The 20,814-nt window shown below is 36.0% G+C and overlaps 1 protein-coding gene across 3 annotated transcripts; it reads right to left on the bottom strand.

The window, feature by feature from the left end:
• Positions 1–2,803: 2,803 nt before the first annotated feature.
• On the bottom strand, positions 2,804–15,127 carry LOC127875039 (thiosulfate sulfurtransferase-like). Of its 3 annotated transcripts, none has more exons than XM_052419841.1 (8): positions 15,011–15,127; positions 13,201–13,355; positions 11,605–11,800; positions 8,611–8,706; positions 7,670–7,799; positions 6,522–6,623; positions 3,864–3,985; positions 2,804–3,163 (listed from the first exon to the last, which is right to left on the bottom strand). In XM_052419841.1, exons 2-8 carry the CDS (start codon positions 13,353–13,355, stop codon positions 3,065–3,067), a joined length of 900 nt encoding a protein of 299 aa, XP_052275801.1. In that variant the 5' UTR covers positions 15,011–15,127; the 3' UTR covers positions 2,804–3,064. The 3 variants fall into 3 exon arrangements, with proteins under 3 accessions (XP_052275801.1, XP_052275799.1, XP_052275800.1); XM_052419839.1 differs by lacking the exon at positions 15,011–15,127 and adding an exon at positions 14,744–15,001; XM_052419840.1 differs by lacking the exon at positions 15,011–15,127 and adding an exon at positions 14,731–15,001.
• Positions 15,128–20,814: the final 5,687 nt, after the last annotated feature.

Raw genomic sequence — 20,814 nt, forward strand, 5'->3', positions numbered from 1 at the left:
TTATAGCCATATATAGCACTATAACGAAAAATGCCCCGCCCCCTGGTGGCCATGTTTTTAAAGCAACCAATACCATTTTCGAGCTCATCCAAGATACCATTGGGACAAATCTTCTGACCAAGTTCCATGATGATCGGAAAATAAATGTGTCCTCTAGAGTGTTAACAAGGTTTTACTATAGCCATATAAGGAAAAATGCCCCGCCCACGTGGTGGCCATGTTTTTCAACCAACCGGCATCATTTTTGAACTCCTCCAAGAAATTATTGGGATGAATCTTCTGACCGAGTTTCATGAAGATCGGACTATAAATGTGGCCTCTAGAGTGTTAACAAGATTTTACTCTAGCCATATATAGCCATATAAGGAAAAATGACCCGCCCCTTGGCAGCCATGTTTTTCAAGCAAACGTAACAATTTTCGAACTCATCCAAGATATCAATAAGACAAATCTTCTGACCAAATTTCATGAAGATCGGAAAATAAATGTGGCCTCTAGAGTATTAACAAGGTTTTACTATAGCCATATAAGGAAATATAGAGAAAACTGCCCCGCCCCCTGGTGGCCATGTTTTTTCACCGATATGGGCCATTTTCAAACTCGTCCGAGATATCAATGAAACCAATGTTTTGACCAAGTTTCATGATGATTGGGCAAAAATTGTGACTTCTAGAGTGTTCACAAGGTTTCTCTATAGACATATAAGGAATACTGCCACGCCCCCTGGTGGCCATATTTTTCAACGGACCGGAACCATTTTTTAACTAAACCAACATATTATTTAGACAAACATTTTGACAAAGTTACATGAAGATTGGGCATCAAATGTGACTTCTACCGTGTTCACAAGGATTTTCTTTTTTTGTACCCAGTGACCTAGTTTTTGACCCAGCATGACCCAGTTTCGAACTTAGGCGAGGTATCAATGGGAAAAATGTTCTGACCAAGTTTCATGAAGATCGGACAATAAATGTGGCCTCTAGAGTGTTCACAAGGCAAAATGTTGACGCCGCACGACGGACGACGGAAAAAAGGCGATCACAAAAGCTCACCATGAGCACGTTGTGCTCAGGTGAGCTAAAAAGGCCTATCAGTACAGCGTAGTTGTTCGCTTTTTGCAAGAAAACAAGGCAAAAGGATGGCATATTGTTATCATAGAGCACGTACATGTGCACGATATTATTCAGCCTTGTTAATCTTCATAGTACAATTCAACGGCTATATTTACCAATATAAACTGTTTTTGTAAATGATGTTCTATTATTTAAAAAATCATAAATGTCAATAAAAAACGTATACATTTTAAATGCACATATTAAAAGCAACTTACACCGATTACGGGATGTGTGTTCATGTAAACAAATGAAGAAAACCGCAATGGTTTATGATTTTTTGTATTTATGTATTTTTTGCATAACTCATACAAAATGTCATGCGTATTCAACAACGAATTACAAGCACATTAAAAGTTTTAATTAATATTAAAATATCAGTACTAAAATCAGGAATAACCGCAAACGAGCGCAAGATACGGTTCCTCTACCAACGGAGTTTTGTTTTGATAACTATATTTACGTAAAATGATTACTTATTGAGAATTAGTCCTTACAGCCATCGATCATGAAATGAGACGCGTTCTGAGAAAACAGTGCATAATGCATGTGCGTAAAGTGCCGTCCCAGATTAGCCTGTGCAGTCCCAGATTAGCCTGTGTAGTCCACACAGGCTAATCAGGGACGACACTTTCCGCCTAAATTGGATTTTTGCTAAGAAGAGACTTCATTTAAACGAAAAATGTCATACAAGCGTAAAGTGTTGTCCCTGGTTAGCCTGTGTGGACTGCACAGGCTAATCTGGACGACACTTTACGCACATGCATTATGCCCAGTTTAATCAAAACGCGACTCAAATGCATATAGACACTACGAACCCACGGCTGCTCAACCGTGTATAGAATGCATGAGGACGGCATATTTACAATGGTTCAGATTAACAGAACCGGATTTTGTTTAATCAAGAATGTGATGAACGGCACAATTAAAATGACCATCTTAGGATTTCACCAGTTGCGCAAAAAAATGATAAAAGTGCATTTAATATTCATCTGTAAACGTTAATTTAAAGATAACAAAATTTGCGTTTGCGTCATACGGTTACCGTTATTATTATTATGGACATCAAACAATACAAAAGTATTATACAAGGATAAAAGAGCCGGAATTCGGATTATTTGAAATAATTGGAAAACAAAATCGAAACGCCGTATGAATAATACAATGTAATGAATCTGAATAAAATTTCCAAGTGATCGCAGTAATAAGTTACCTGATATTTTAACTCGGCTTAATCATAAAATTATAATTATAAAATCAACAAAAAACTCACGTACAACACAATCTCATTATGTTACACATTGAATAGTGATACATTTGAAAATGCTAAATAAGTTCTCAAACAATTGTGGCATTACCGATTTTGATGTTAAGATATTCGAAACCATTATTCAGAAAATAAACTAAAAAAAATCCGACTAACTTGATTGGATTCAAGACACATTTGTATTTAAAAGGTTAGTCGCCTTACTAAAACATGACTGAACCAATTTAAATTATCAACATGTTCCTACAATTTGAAAAGTTTATGAGTTAAACACTTTACCCCGGTCTCCATAAACAGTTAGGTTGAAAAGTCACACATAAAAATGAACATTTTATACAACACATAAATGACTAAACGGACAACGTAATTCCGCACCTTATTCTTTCACAGGTAAAAAAGAGTTTTCTTAATACAAATGTATATCGAGATTCGTATATAACCATAACAACGGCACTCAAAATCAGGATACTGGTCTCTTATTATATTCAGACAACACTTCTAAAAAAACATTTTGTTCCAAACACTTTAAGTTCGGCTTCCAAACGCTCAGGACTAAACTTACTCAGGACTTCAGGACGCACTCAACCACTACAGCAACAAACGGCACTAATGCATAGTTGATTTCAACTTAAATTAGGTTCTGAGAACACCATCAGCAAACCAAGTCACTATATGTATATTAAGACTATAATCCGAGGCCGTTCTTTAAGACATCTTGTTGCTCCGTACACCCGCTATACGTATGCTCCTCCCTCGCGCGTTGACGCCATTCCGTCCAAGAGCCCTGATTAACGATAATTATACACAACGTATAATGCATTTAATGGTTTATTGCATTGTATGGTATATAACATTAAATGGTATATTGCATGGAAAAGTATATTGAATTTAATGGTTAATTGCTTAAATGGTATATTAAATCGAATGGTAGATTGCTTTAATGGTACATTGTAGGTTGCATTAAATTGAAATATTGATACATGCACCGAATGGTATATCATATTAAATGGTATTTGCATTTAATGGTTTATCGGACAGGGCGGTAGTTTGCATTTAATGGTAATTGTATATTGCATACAATGGCAGTTTGCATTCATTTTTCTATTGTATATCTAATTGAATGGTATGTTGAATGTTTGCATTCATTGGCATCTTACACGGAATGGTTTTAATGCATAGATTTGTATATGATGGAGATAATCTTTCTGTTAAAGTTTGTCCAAAGCGCGCGCGAAATGTAGGAGGAGTTGCGAACAAAGGAGTGTGACGAAAGGAGGAAGCACGCACGCATGCACGCAAACACAAAAGGATAGAATGACGACTACCGTTTCTATATCACTTCGTCATTCGGAGTGGGATAAAAAATCGCTGACGCTACATGCGCAAGTACGCGCATTAAAAATGAATGGATGAAAATAATACAAATTTCCAACGATGTTTCTCATCATGTAAGACTCCTTTATGATATTCGTGTCTGTACGTACATAGTACACGGGTATATCCCTGCCAAGGATGTGTGCGGCCGCCGCCACCCCGCACGCCGTCATGCCCGTGTTACAAGTGGCCACCAGTGGGCGCTGGAGATTCAAACCTGCATCGTCAAACACTGAAACACACCCCAAAATATTTTATTGAGTTATTTGATGTATTTTTACTTCGACATATGCGGTTACGGCGTTACCACAACTTTGAAAATATGAAGAGCACTGGTTGAATTTTTTGCTATTGCAAACTATGGCATACATGTCGCAACTATTCACACAAAATCTTATATGGTAATGTTGATGATAGAAGTTGTTTAAACAACGGGTTTTACGCACAAATGGTTAGCGTGTGGCGGTGAATTAGTAAACATCATTTTGAATAAAAAATAATCAATTTTTAACGAAAAATCAACTTCTCTAAAATAATGTTTTCACTATCAAATATATAGCTACCTATTCGTCACCGATCTGACCCGATCTAAGACTGAAATCTTCATGGAGTAAAGGGCATTTTCCCTGCAAAGTTTACGGGCCTCGGTTCCATAATTAAATTAAGTCATTTTGTTTATTTGCCTTGTCAGCGAGGTTACTTTGAAGTCATACACACCTTTATCCTTTTTTTCTAATCATTGATAGAAAAGATAATTTAAGCTTCGTTTTGGGAAAACAGGGCTTAATGCATATGCATTAATTGTCATCCCAGTACCCGAAACTCTCTTGAAACGAAAAACACCATATAATCAGAAAGTGTCGTCCTTGATTAGCTTGTGCGCATTGCACAGGCTAATCAGTGTGCACATGCTAATCTGGGACACCACTTATTTGACATGCATTAAGCCCCGTTTTCCCTGAAAGCAGCCAATATGTTCAATGACAAACTGGCCAATGTCGTCGCACAAGCTGTTTAACACTATTGATTACATACACACACTCACTGTCTGCAGTGTACCAGTGGTGAAGTATAAACAGGCAGATGCGGTGGTTATCGTTCTTAGCGTAGTTAAGAGTAGACCCACTTGCAACGCTTACTACTAATCTTAGTTGTCCGCAAGCGAACAACTAATAAAACGTATGAAAAAATACACATTATTACCGTTTTTGCCGTTCAACAACACTAACTGTCCCGCGCCTTTTAAAACTTTGTTTAAATACATTTAAACTGGCCGAAATTTTAAACATACTAGTGATTCATTGGTCCAACGCCAAGGTGTGTCTTTACTCTTGAAGATTTAATGCTGGAATCGGGTCTGATCGATGACGAGTAGGTCATTTTGAGGGTCATTTTTTAGTTGAATACCTTGTTATAAATAAATAAATATATATATATGATAGTGATTTTTTTTCAGACAAGTTTGTTTTTCGTTATATGTGATTATTTTTCATTCAAAATGATGTTTTTACTAATTAATATCATAGCCAAACGCTAACCACCTTTGGTTTTACGTAAAGAATATGCTAAACACTACTGACTATATTAATACGATATATAAAAAAAAGAACTATACAGTATGGCGACCAGAATAATCACTGATAATGATCATGGCAAGTTATATAATTTTATTTTATGCTTTCCGGTGGTTTATAGAGAAATATCAGTGAAATAAAACTGGTATTTCACTGTTTGAAACAGTGAAAAATAACAGTGAAAATAACGATATTTTTCACTGTTTTACTGTAAAATGACGTCATTTTTTCGACGAAATGACGTCATAAATCCAGCGACATTATCCAGTTAAACTCTTTTACAATGTATATAAATGGTGCAAAAAGCATAAAATAAAAAGAAAATTTGTTGGAATCGATGGAATACCGATTTTAATTCACTCGTGATCATAAACAATACATATTTTCACTCGTGGCTGCACCACTCGTGAAAATATTATTGTATATGATCACTCGTGAAATAAAATCGATATTCCATCGAATCCAACAAATATCCTCTATATCTTGCTTAACAACACTGATAATGATAATGGCAAGTAATAGAATTATCTTGCTTTACAGCACTGATTCTGATAATGGCAAGTTATAGAATTATCTTGCTTTACAAAAAAACATAGTAACGGTAAGTCGGACCATGAAGGCTCGTATTCACCACACAATTCTTAGACTAAACACTAAGAATAAAAAAAATTCTTTACATTTTCAAGAATTGGTTTATTTTTTAATAAAACTTGGAATTAACCTCCTCTATCTACATCATCTTTTATGTAGGTCATTTTTTATATGCCATAATTACCAGTGGTAGCCTGTATATATTCAAATGCTTGATGTATTTTTTTGGTTCTGTGTCTTTTCTTTATTCTTAGTCTAAGAATGGATTGGTAGATACGGACCCAAGCATATTCCGGTAGTTCAAACACAACTATGCAGGGTATAAGTTATGTGCCAACACACAACAACAAGGACATTAGTATGATGTTCTGGGAGCGTGTATCAGTATCGTTGGTTGTGTCAAGTACCATCGCACTTGATGCTGTGCCTCTCGTACGATTCGACTTCTCACAACCGACTCGCCTGATGCGAGTTCTCAGAAAATCTTAATAGCGTATTCTTCTATATAAATTTCAATGAAAAGCACGTAATAAACACTTAACATTCCTCTACCAGATGAAACCGTTGCACATTCAACGTTCGGCCAACTTCATTTGCACGTACTTGATTTCAGCTGCTCTTCCGTCTTCATCGTCCCATCCTCGTTAAACAGCTCCTCGAAGCTCACGTGCCTGGACCCCGGTATCTTCCCGCCACCAGACTCCGCTGAAAACCACGTGCGCATATAAACAGTAGTCATTGAACTGCGCTCTGATTACACGGGATCTGATGCATGTGCGTAAAGTTTCGTCCCACCTAAGCCTGTGCAGTCCGCTCAGGCTAATCAGGAACTACACTTTCCCCTTTTATCAATTTTTCGTTTCGAGAAAGTCTCTTCTAAATTGGAATCCAGTCTACAATCCAAATGCAATAAGCCCCGTTTTCATAGAACGCGGCTAAAATAAGCTAATGCAAGACGACACGAATAGTCACGTGGCACATGTCTGTTTTACAATTGTCAGAGTGCGGTCACTGAATTTTGTTAAGATTGCTTTTATAACGTCCCTTATTGCACGGTTATGAATAGAACATTTTTGTAAAATACATTACATGATTGAACGATGTAATTGTGATACATAGCGTGAAGCGTGTTAATATCATGTTACGAATAGTTCACCAAGTAATCAATATATTCGGCGTATAAATTGTAGTACCTGTATATTATATCATATGAACAATATTGGGACCGACGACATCTCAGATAACATATGTCAAAAACGCTAGATGAAAAAAATCCGTTTCGCGTTGCAACGCTTTATAATTTTCAGGTTTTTAAATCGTCAAAAGATACATATAATGGATATTTTAGAGCATGGTAAATGCTCCGTATTACTGTTTCCTCACAAATATCATAACTGCAACGAGAATTTGCGAATCTAAACCATTATATATATACTTTTTGTCAATTTACCAAAACGTGTGAAAGTCCTACGAATTCTTACGTACGAAAATCGTTCGAATCGTTCGAATAAACGGGAGCCCATTTAATTCAACATCTTCCAACATTTGAATTTCAATACAATTGTTGCACAGTCGTAAATGCTTTCCACTAAGATATATGATTGTGTTACTTTAATATATATGTTTTTTTCGGTCACATGTCCAGCATTTTTGGAACAGCATAAATATAACTTTTTAATGATTCTAAGCATTTAAAATCTTTAACAAGACAGAGTCATTTTATCAGTATGTATGTGGAGGGGTGTACATACTGTCCACGACAGCGCGGTCCGTGGCCCCCCTAGCGTCCACAACCTGCTCCCTACACGTCCTGAGATTCTCCGCCATGTCGTCGAAGGTTCGCACCAGGAATCGGTCCAGTTGTGGAATGAACATGGACGGCTGCAAATAAGTTGAATATTCATTAACCCATTTATGCCTAGAGTACTCTCCCATCCTTCTAAATTGGATCAATTTATTTCCAAAATTAGGGATGTCTAGTGTATTTATTTCTATATTTAGAATATTTCTTACAGAAATTCCTTTAAGCAAACAGCGCATCATGCGGCGTCTCATCTGATTCTACGCTGTTTGCCAAGGCATTTTTTTCTAGACGCTAGGCATAAATGGGTTAAACTGAATTGTTCAAAATACCTAGAAGGTTACGTCTAGCATGACATTTATCACATTTAATTACATAATTCTAAATTGAGAACAACATGTAACTGACATAATCACCAGCACCAGTTATATCATCTATAAATTCAATCTCTGAGTATGTTTTATTGAACAGACCTTTATGGTAAGTAGGTATGATTAAAGCTCGTTATTTTCTATTTTCTCTCTTATCTATTATATTATTTCATTTTATAGAAAATTGCGATATTTTTATAAAATAAGCAAACAATCCTTCCAGATCTGGGACGATTAACGAGTAACTGCACTTGAGCTTAGTTCTTCGGAAACTAGGCTTATTGAATGTGCGTAAAGACATATTGCGTTTTTAAGTTACTTTTCGTTTAAAGGAATTCTCATTTAAACAAAAATCATGTTAAGGCCGTCATTGTTGTCCCAGATTAGCCTGTGCAGACTTCACGTGCTAATCAGGGAAGACAACGCACATTCATTGTGACCGTTTTCCCAGAACGACGTTCAATTGTTAAAGCCAGTGAGGGAACGCTGCGAGCAGATTGGGAAACCTCTCACCCCTCACCTCGACTTCCGGCTCCTCCTTGGTGGTGTCGTACCCGTCTGCTACCCACTTCCGGTAACCACCGTCCAGCACAGATATGTTCGTATGGCCGTACAGCTGTGTATAAAGGAACCGTTTTGTTCGTAAAAAGATATATGCCTAACAATCGAATCACAGATACCCGTCATTAGCTGCTACCCCCTCCCCCAGCTGATAGCCCCCACCCCCGTCATAAACCCTCAATCTGTCCAATTGTTATACAAAATAACAACATAAAAATGCATATAGTATAAGTAAAAAAACGACTCACATTTTTGTTTTTATTGTGAATTATAAATGAAAAATTTTGAGGGTTTAAGGGCGTATGTAGCAGCTGGGGGTGTGTGGGTAGCAGCTAATGCCGAGTGCCTGTGAATAGGATAAGACAAGTGCTATCGTCTGTTTCAACCGAGATTTTAGAAAAAGTAAATAATGATACTGAGTGACTTTTAGATGTTCGCTTGCGATCAACTAAGGATAGTACCACGCGTTTCAAGCCAGCTTTTCTAACTACGGTAAACCTGATAACTGCAGCATCTGCCGCATCCGCGCCGAGGAGAGTTGCATAGTTTATGCAAACGCTTGAGTTCTTCAACTATATTCATTCACAAATGGAAACATAATGTGAATATAGTGTTAAATGGAATATTTTTTAACGGAACGTATATAGAAAAGAATCAATAAACAATGTTTGTATTATAAGTGTCGCGTAGGAGAATGTTTATGGTATTTTTGCTCAGCACAGGTCATTCATAATCTGAGGCTATTAATAAATGCGGGAAAATAAAACTTCTGCTGATAAACTAGTATAGTGGGGAGAATCCGATACACTATCACGCGTCTGTTGCGTAACCTCGTTTATAATGCTTGCTACTACAACGGGGTTACATTTGAAATGTCTGGGGAAACGTTCTTTTGTTATCAACAGGTAGCGACGATATGTCACGTATTCTCAATTGCACGGGTGATTAGCAGAGAACAACGCAATAGTATAAGGTCAAGCTTGTTTATATTCACAGTTCTCAATTGACAAAACTTTGAACATGAGTTCAACAATAACTACAGGTATACTATCGACAGCAACAAAAATGCTTTATAATCGCTAAAACCGAATATAAAAACAATTAAATATAACAAGAAATATCTTTTTAAAAGGTAGAACTCGGCGTAAATGCTGACTTTGAAATAAAATTTGAAATGTACGTTTCTAAATAATTAAATTGAAAATAAAACTATTGTACTATTGTGTGTTGTTTTTTTTCACTTGTTAGTCGCATATTCGCCGCATGAAATGTGCGTTATAATAGTCAATAGTATAGGTAGATAAAAATTATACTATGGGAGTGCACACCATAATGTGTCCTCACATGGGTTATTATGAGTTGATTTCTTCACCATCGAAATATATCTTATTTAATATTTGATTAACACACTCTTTTCTTTCCAAACATTTAAATAACACTTTCATAGCCGCGTCATGCGAAAATGGGTCTTATGGTCTTTCGGCCAGCGTTGCTAAAGTTGTATTGTGGTTTGCTTGAGAATTTAATATGCTGGTTAATACCAATACATTTATTATTATAATTATGTTGTGGTTCACTCTTTGTTAGACTCAAACCAAGCGACGGGTACACTCACGCACGATAGTAAACATCACACTTTACACTCAACCTGCATTCGCACCAAAAATGGTCAACTAGCTGCTACGTTTCCTTTGTTTACTTCAGTTTGAGGTCAAATCTTTACTCAATTCCATCCATAAGGTCCCGGCTTCTGGATATGTACAGTTTCATTGGTTGGTTATAAGTTGTTCGCTTATGGACTGGGGGATCTGATATGGCTGGGAAATCTTGAGCAGGACTTCTAAATGACATTTTTGAAATTTTCACATACACGTGCGCAGATAGCAACCTTAATATCGGCCGATTCTTTATCAGATAAACGGAAGAAAAAAGGAAAGATTAAGCCCCCCAAAAATATTAAAAGAAAAAAGTTTTATTGTTTGATATTCATATGAATTCCACTTTATTATTGTTTTATAATGATAAGTAAAACGCAGTTCATTGGGAAAATTCGTGACAATCGCAAATTATTTATCAACTTTCGCTAGAATTCAACAGAAAACAACAACACTGTTTGGGTTTATCATTTTCGATATTATTGCGTATGTGTGATTTATGTTTAAATAATACTTTGCATTTTGACTCGGTACTAAATCGTCCGGGGAAGACACAATGGTCTATCGATAAACGTTGATAATACAGTATTGCTTTAAAGATGAGAAACAAAAAACTATCGAAAAATATTGTGTCATGATAAAACGGAAATCGTTTCATTATCTAACCACAAATGTTTGCCTTACTCTTCAGTCGGTATGGAAGTCGTTCTTGAAAGACTTAAGTGCTACCGAAATTTGCCAGTTCGCTATAAATAACGCAATTTGACTTCAATTTCATATCGAAAAGTATTGTGCTAAGATGTTCCATTTATTAGAAACAAATATATTCTTTATAGATCCGCGTCATGCGAACATGGGTCTTATGTCATATGCGGCTAGCGTAGCTATCGTCCAGCCAGCGCATTTCGCAGTAGGTCAGGAGATACATAATGCGACGACGAACCTTGCGCAACTGCACAGACAGGGCTTTAGCTACACTAGCCAAGGCGCCATAAGCCCTATGTTCACATGACACGGCTAGAAAAGTATGAATTGAATGTGTCTAAAGAAAACTGCATGTCGAAAGAAAACCGCATGCTATTAATCAAATATTTCAATACCATATATTTCGATGGTGAAAAGATAAACTCATAATAAGCAAATTGAGGACACAAATGATGTGATCTCCCGTATTATAATTTGTTTTTACAAACATTTACGCGAGGTTTGAATACACGTGCTATTAATTATAAATAAAAAAACACAAATTTCTCAAGTACATCGTAAGAGAGCTCGAACAACAACAACCGGCAACCTACCCGGAAGAGCCACCAGGTCCTGTAGGCGGACGCGGGCCCGAACCTGTCGTAAGCGACCACGTGGGTGTCCGGCCAAATGCCAAGCTTCCGTACGTAGCTCGTGAAGCAGGAGGGGTCAGGCAGGTTTCGTGGGATGCTCGGGGTGCTCTCAACACACTTGTGAAGGTCGAAGAACAGGGCCTGGGGAATGTGACCCCTGCGGTGACATTGGACGAATATTGACTCACAGTTTAAAGCTAATATAACCACTGTATGTTAATACTGGGATATGGTGTATCATAAATAAACCGACAAGAGTCGATTGACAGTCTCAAAAGGCATGTCGGATTGATTTTATAATGTAAAAATCTACTTAATAAATGCTTTAGACCAAATAAATGAGGCGCGCTCTGTTAAAATGGGGTTTAATGCATGTGCATAAAGTGTCGTCCCACATAAGCCTGTGCAGTCCGCACCGGCTAAACGGGTACGACACTTTCCGTAATTTATTGAATTTGACGACTGAACAGGATAATTTCACAAGACGACTTTTCTTGACGAAAATCCAGTTAAGGCAGGTGTCGTCCCTTGTCGTCCCCTGTTATCTGGGACGCACATGCATTGAACCCCCTTTTTACAGACCTAGGCTCAGATGATTTACAGGTGGAGAAACATGGGCCATACTCACGTGTCTTTTTGTCCCAGACTGTTTGTTTAATGATTGAAGTAGTCGACACGATTTGGCAATCATTTAAGTAAACAGAAGCGACGGATGGTATAAAGAGGCAAGTCAAATGTACCAGATAAAAGATAAATATTCACATAGACGCACCGAGGTTAAGTTATTTCGGTGTTTTTATTTTTATTTTTTAAACAATGAGCGAAAAACTACATCGATTGACCGAAAAACACAACTACATGTATGCCGTTTTTCTTTCGGAAGAGTAGAGGTCAAATGTGTGGAACACTTTTTAGATTTGAAGATACTGGATGGGATATGATATTCTCCAGCTGTATTTCATAGACATGTACCAAGAAAAGCCTTATTTTCTCATTATCATAATCTTTATCAACTGGGCAAGTGGTTTGAAAATCTGAGGTCACTGCGTAAAAACGGCAAATGAAAAGAATGGAGGATGAAACCTCCACACCTCACACTTAGAGTCGCACACTTGACACCACAAAAGCCAATATGCATTTGGTATTCACTACCAATCTCCAGTGAGGCTGCACGCAGCCGCCAGCGAACCGGTCAAAAGAGTCTGAGACCGTCGAGCGATTCCACCAAATGTCGGCACTGTCCGTTTAAAATTATGAGCCTCGTTTCTGGGAAAACTGGGCTAAATGCATGTGCAAAATTTGTCATCACATATTAGCCTGTGCAGTCCGCACAGGATTATCAGAGAAGACACTTTCCGCCTTAACTGAATTTCGTTTAGAAGAGACTTTCTTTAGACGAAAATTCCGTAAAAGCGTAAAAAAGGGTTCCTGATTAGCCTATGCGGACATCACTGGGTAATCTGGGACGAAACTTACCGAACATGCATTAAGCAAAGCTTTCTCTGAACGAGGCTCCTATGATCATATAATGACGTGAATGTACACGTTTCAACTTACTCTAGGTACGCCATGGTATACGTATCCACCTGTTTGTCCCTCACGAAAGACGTGTCCAGGATACGTAAAGCTCGGGTCGCCGTGTTGCTGGACCCGATCTGCTTACGTAGCCACTGGGTGGTCACCAGTGTACTCACCTTTGATATGACCGTCATCTATAAATGGATCAAACTTAAAGCATATGATCTAACAGCTACCACTACATCAAGCAATTTCCGTCATCTGAAGTGTACGTATATAAAATCAAATTACGTCACGACGGCGCGAATTGACGTCAAACGTGTCGTTTGGCTATGAATGTGAACATCAATTTAGATTGATCCAATACCAATACAATAACCAATATAGTTTTTCTTATAACATGGCAACTGTGCCCAAATACATAGAGGGTATTTGTTGGATTCGATGGAATATCGATTTTATTCACGAGTGATCATATAAAACAATATTTTCACGAGTGAAAATACTAGTATGTATTTTTTATGATCACGAGTGAATAAATTTTCATTTTTCTCAAATTAAAATGATGTCAAATATTTATAAACCATAATTGATACATTTTATAATAAACACTGACCGCAATGTTTTAACGCTGTGCATACTTAAGGTTTTATGAACGCTGAAAGGCTTTTGAGATGAGTATTAAGCCAGCGTAACTGTCATAAGACATCTAATGAATTGAGACTGTCAGTGTGGTATGATAACTCTGCTTTGAAATATTGTTCACGTAGTTAACCATAAACTGGACAGTTAATTAAAACTGATGTTCGTCCGCACAGGCTATTCAGGGACGACACTGTCGCATAAACTGGATTTTCTTCAGGAAGGGACATCCTTTAAGCGAACAATTACATCAATGCGGAAATTTAATGATATGCATTTATTAGGACAATGAAATTATTCAATTAAGACAACGGTCTATCGCTGGTTGGGGTTACGAGTACAAAATTGAGTGGTGTAGGTGCTAGGCTTGAACTCCCAAGGGTTTGTGGTTCGAGCCCAGTTAGGGATTACTTTTTTTAATGAAGCTGTTAAGTTCCATTATTTACATGTATCAATTTAAAGCATTTAATGATACACTTAAAGACATTCAATTATCTGTGAAAAGGTCCCTTTAATAGATAAAGAACTATTTGGTACAATGAAACTACTTTTAAATATTGCAAATATGTTTGTTTTTTTAGAGATTTTACATGACAATATATGGTAAGCTATTTTATTTAATGTAACGAAACATATGGTACAAGAAGAATGCTACTGTTTTCGAGCAATTTCTTTCGATAATGTATCAATCCCTACTGCAGGACAGTTTCACCCAAAATCGTTCGTATCGAAAAATGGCTTGGGCATTAATATACCGTTCATGGTTACTTTCGGATACATCAGACTCCCAAATAACACTGTTTTAGATTGCCTGCAGTGTAAAATATCAGTTTTAAATCTAGATCGAGTGCATTAACGTATATTTTAAATCACAGCGTATACATAAACAAAACATTTATTTCCTAATAAACAGAAAATCTACAATACCATCAGCGTTTACCTCGGTAGTAGTTAATCCTTGAGCTGTTTTACTACAGGTTTGTGCGTATACGTTGTTAAATATAAACAGCAGAGTTGACAATACAAATGACACCCTGGTCCTACGTAAAAACGGTAACGTATGCATATATAAGCACAATAAGCAGATGCAAAAACACATCAGAGTCAACTATACATTAACATCCAAGTCCTACGTTAAAGCGGAAACGTATGCATGTTCTAGTATATATTCACAGTAAGCAAATTTCATCATTCAATATATACTTAACTTGGCTGGGTCACATTGAGGTGGTCTCCCTTGCTAAGTATGTTCTTCTCTATATAGATTAAACGGTTAATCGCTTTTAACATTCACGCGTGAAAATCAGCGGCTACCACAATTAACACACTGACAAACATGCTTAAATGGGCCTTATCACGTTTTGGTAAATAAATAAAATTCAAAAATAGTTGTCTCAGATTCGCAAATTTTCGTTTTAGGTATGATATTTAGTGAGGGAACATGCTCTAAAATATCCATTATATGCATCTTTTGACGATTTAAAAACCTGAAAATTGTAAAGCGTTGCAACGCGAAACGATTGAATAATTTGTAGAGTTTTGTTATCGTTATATTTTGTGAAACTACGAGGATTGCTTATATAATATATAACATACATGATCCATGAGCGTCCGCAGGAATGATCCTATGGGGGGGGGGGGGGGGGGTGGGGGTCAAGATAGGTTTCTCCCCCCTTGCCGCCGGGGGCGTAGACAATTTTAAGAATAAGACCAGATAATGGTGCATCATGAAGTACATCTGGAATGTTACGAGTTAGGATTTGGAATTGACAAATTGACTGTATTGGAGTGGGTTATACCTATTTTCTCTCTCCTTTGATCAAAGCGACTTTTCTCATATAGAATTCTCATCAGTCATCACCGATCATCTGGAGACATTCATTATGTTAAACCCAAAATATCTAATGTGATATGTAAGGCGTCATAGGAATCGGACGGCCCCGTTTCAGGATGGGACCTGTGTATAAGTCATTTTCTCGAAGATGTTTTTCATCTATTTAAGATGCTTACAGTAGGGATTTGCTTTCCATTGAGGTCCACGAAGGTACCTATGTCATCATGCAGTTTCTAGAAAACTTAACGAATGTTTTAATTTTGGTACATGACGAAATCATCGAGAAATTCGGCATAGACCCACGTCGCCTTCACTTCCTATTCAGGGACTGAATAAATGTTAATTGATTGACTTCTCCCCTCGATTTCTCACAAATGAATCATGTTTAAAACAATGATGTGAGAGTAAATAATTTGTGCAATAACCGCATCCATGATTACATGTAAATGGGAGTTGATGTTCGTGTGAAACTAACCAGGGGTCATTCCGACCCAAATTGTTCAATTCAGGAATCATAATTGTACACGTTTAGATTTTCCCATATTCAACTTTTCGCTCACCGATTTTCCATTTAATGACAAACTTCAATACATGCAGAAATCTGTGAAAAGGCCCCTTTAACACCGAAAGGATTATAAACACACACACAGCCGATTAGTTTTCTGATCAACGGGAGAAAAACGGAAAAGCTCAATACCATTTTACTATGTTATCAATTAAACCATTATTCAGTATGTAAAGCATTTTTTTAAAGGAAATTGTTTTATTGTAATATGCATATAAATTCTATTTCATTATGTTTCATAATGATACTCAAGGGTTTATGGTCTCATTATGTATCTTCTGACCAGACTGAGACATGCGCAGGCTGGATGGGCTATAGCAATGATGGGTTCATATGGCATAAGACCCATTTTCGCATGACGCGGGTCTTTTTTTAATCTGATTGTGAGTTGTAAATGGTATATTTTAGCGCAATGCATTTCGTTATAAAATTGAATTCAAACAAGCAATTACAGAAAACTGGCAAATATGAGTAGCCTATTCAGGCGTTCAGGAACGATTTTCAGACGTGCTAACCGAGTACTACAAACATTTGTTGCTAGATAATTAAACGATTTTCCTCTCAACGTGACACTATACTATTTCGGTAGTGTTTTTTCTCATCGTGAAAGCAAAACTGTGTTTATCGATAGTCAATTACGTCTACCCCTGATGATTTAGTGACCGAGTACAGACCCACTAGGGTAACAAGAAATGCATACAAAACAAAGTAGGGTCAACAGCGCTGTATTTATGACAACCTAATTCGTGAGTAAAAAGTACTGCTCGCAGGTTTATTATATTTTTTATTTTCATCATTTATATTATTGTTTATTTTGAATTGTACATGGCGTCAAAAGTTTTGAAAAGGGAATTTCCATCATGAAATTATATTCTTAGTGTGATAGGTATTCGATATTCCCACAATATTCATTTAATATAATCGTGATTGCAAATTTTGTTTATATCGACTGATTTTCATTATACCATTTTCAAATATTTTTAATGCCTTCAGAACGTCTAAAAAAGAGACATGTTGTTGTTATTTTGTTTAAGTTATCTCTATAACATAAATATGATGATAAACAGTGCACACACATCTCGACCTGTGCTTTAAGACACACTCTTTATTAATGTGAATGGGTTGTGTTCATGTCAAACTTGCGATTAAAAAAGCTATAAGATACTTGAAAAATGAGTTGCGTCTATGATTATGCAATAGCGAACAACTATAGCCTTCAGCGCTTTGATTGTATAGCCAGTTAAGCTCGAATGGTCATTGTTGGCTCGGGTACTACTTAAATGTACCCCGGGTAATCTTAAAAATATCTCAAAAACATAACGTGATTAGGAGATGTCAACAGTGCACAAAAGTCTTTATGTAGTTGTCCTATGGTAAATGCTATGCATGCTGTGTGGGCATCTTTTAAACCACCAGAGTTGTTATCTTCCAAGTATGTAGATATAGACCCAATGCAGGAACGTGAAATTGTTATAGAACAATAACGCATGCGTCTGTAATTGCACCTTTATTGCACGTTGTTAATTGAATGATTTGGGCGTACTCGAAAATAAAGTAGGTATAAACAGGAAACTTCTTAGCTAGATTGCTTACATTAGGAGAATTGTTTTGCATATGCACTTTTGATTCCATGATTTCACGTTTATTGAACTCTGTTAATTGCATAATGAAATAGTTTTATTTCACTCTTTCTGAAACAGAAACCATATTCTATATACATAAGTTCACCTTTAAATCTTTTTAATAAAAAACGATTATTTAAAATCAATACAAAACAATATATAACATTTCCTTTGATCAGTGACATGTTAGGCACTAAATTGAGAGGTACGTACAGTTATTACTAACACGTATCTGTGCGTTTTCTCATATATACCTAAACGTAGTAGTTTTTGAAAACTTTGTTATCCGCCCTTTTAGTGATATCAATATGCACATCTTTACAAGTACCGAGCACATGTGTATGCGGCGTGCCATCGTTTGTTTACCCATTTATGCCTAGTGTACTCTCCCACCCTTCTAAATTGGATCAATTTATTTCCAAAATTAGGGATGTCTAGTATATTTATTTCTATATTTAGCATATTTCTTACAGAAATTCATTTAAGCAAACAGCGCAGATCCTGATGAGACGCCGCATCATGCGGTGTCTCCTCTGGGTCAACGCTGTTTGCCAATGCCTTTTTTTTAGAAACTTAGGCATAAATGGGTTAATATCTACTGTGTTAATTACCAACATTAAGTAATAAATGGAACCATGAATACTTTTTTCTCTTTGCTATAATAAAACAAACACTAACAAGTTATTTCAACGATCGATTAGAATGAATAAATATAAACAATAAACGTCAACATCTTAATTATATGTCAAAATAAAACATGATCGTTTGTTTAGTTTTGCTAACATCATAACAAACTTAAATTGAAGAATAATATGAACTCACTGTCAATGTGAACTATGACCATAAGCCTCAATTGTGCGTTCCCTGTCTCAGTTATGATACGTGTGTGCTTATTTTTTTATTGCTGTAAATAAACATTCAGAAATGTTATACGACTTTGTAAACAATCGTGCACAAATGTTTGAACTCAATATACTCAACATATTATTTCAGAGAGGTTATCGTGTAACACATTACATACAAAAGCATATTTATCCTATTACCAGATGAAAATCGATAGAATAACAACGATCGTATAAACATAAGCTTTATATTATCGCTAATATTGTTAGATCAGGGTATTTTCCGATTGCTATTTATAGGCGGAACTACTTGTTTGACCTTATTCATAAAGTTCATGTGAAACTTATATTTTCAACGATCTCATAGGCATACAAAAATTAATCAATTTATAATTATTATAAATTCAAAATGTTATTAAATTATATAAAATAAATAGATAATTAATAAATCAAAACGTGTGTTTTCTTGTTATACACTTATTTTAATTTATTTATGCTCTAAATATTCTGCACTAAAATTGCTGTCTGCAACAGAACAAAATTCAACAAAAAATGTCTGATCAAATTGAATATCAAAATTTTAAATTAATACTAGAGGATAGTGACTTTGAAACTGAACTCAATGAGCAAATTGCAAATACACAATATGTTGTTGAAATTTCATATGAAGACTTTCAGGCAAAGTTTGGGTTTAATGCCTGAGCGTTGTTTGATTTTAACAATGAACTGGAACAACCTGCTACTGACAATCTAGCTTCTGAGAACATTCCCATAAATGATCAAAATAAGGATTCAATTAGACAAGAAACTTCAAAAAGCAATGAGTTTAAGGATGTTAACATTGAACATGTCAATAAATTCATCACTGCCCAAAAAAATAAAAATCAGCAAAAAAACATTTGCTGATCTTAACAAATTTCGCAGATATCTTGCACAAGTGGCGTGAAACAAAGCAAATACATGAAATTCCCGTTGATCAGTTAGATCACTATGTGGCAAGATTCACCCTCTCTCTAACTAAACCGGATGGGTCGGACAATGAACCGAGTTCATTGAGAGGCTTTTTAATCTCGTTGGATCGGTACTTCCGTCGTCCTCGTTTTCCACACAGCATTATGTCCGGTTCCGGAACAGACTTTGCGCTGACTCGTGAAACCTTCAATTCAAACAAGATAAGCATAAAGAAACAGGTTATCATTTAAAAAGAAATTCATGCTTTATGAAATTTGCGTTATTTAACATTTTCTTTGAATAACATGATTGAGGTTACACAGAAAGTTGCACCGGCTTTGTAATTATTTTTGGCCGTTATTTTGAGAGGTTTTGGGCTGTCTTTGAGTTGTCTAATACCTTTGTGTTTGTACTAAGTTTTTTATTTGAAGTACAGCCAAAAAATTGATTCGGCCAAAATTAGATAATTGATTAAAACTTGTGTTTCTTTATTCTCTTTCTGACCGCAATAGTTTCAATAATTTAAATAAAATTGAATAATTATTAAGGGAGGCCACTTTTTCCCGATTGTGAAATCTCGATTATGATAGTCCGCTCTTTTTTGCGCCTTTTAAGTCGTTAGTAGTATTTATCCGGAGCGGACGTTTGTTTTTCACCCTCCTCCCCTTATCAGTTACAGTGATTTGATTTGTGAAATGCATATTAGAAAAAAATTGCTATTATATCATGCAGGTTTATTATGCATAATATATTTGCTAGTATTAAGTTATGTTTACAATCTTGGTGCATGATATATGAATATTACACAGTTATGGAATTGTCATGTTACTTTATGTTAACGTAGCTTCATATTTTATTTCATATTTATGTTAAGGGAGGTTTTTTGCTGTCTTTGACTTATCTTATACATTTGTGTTTATTCTATGTTTTTTATTTGAAGTACAGCCTAAAAATTTATTCCGCCAAAATTAAATAATTGATTTAAACTTGTGTTTGTTCATTCTCTTTCTGACCGCAATAATGATAATATACACAACTTTATTCAATTAATAGAATATTTGCTGATATATTTCAATCACAATGTTAATAACCATCTTGTGCGAAAATCCCAAGGGGTATGTGTATCACAGGGAAGAATTAAAGATTGAGCCAGTTATGAATATTTTGACAAGATTGTTAAGAATTTTTCGCAATCAT

The sequence above is a fragment of the Dreissena polymorpha genome, chromosome 3 (assembly GCF_020536995.1).
Source record: "Dreissena polymorpha isolate Duluth1 chromosome 3, UMN_Dpol_1.0, whole genome shotgun sequence".
Taxonomy (NCBI): Eukaryota; Metazoa; Mollusca; class Bivalvia; order Myida; family Dreissenidae; genus Dreissena; species Dreissena polymorpha.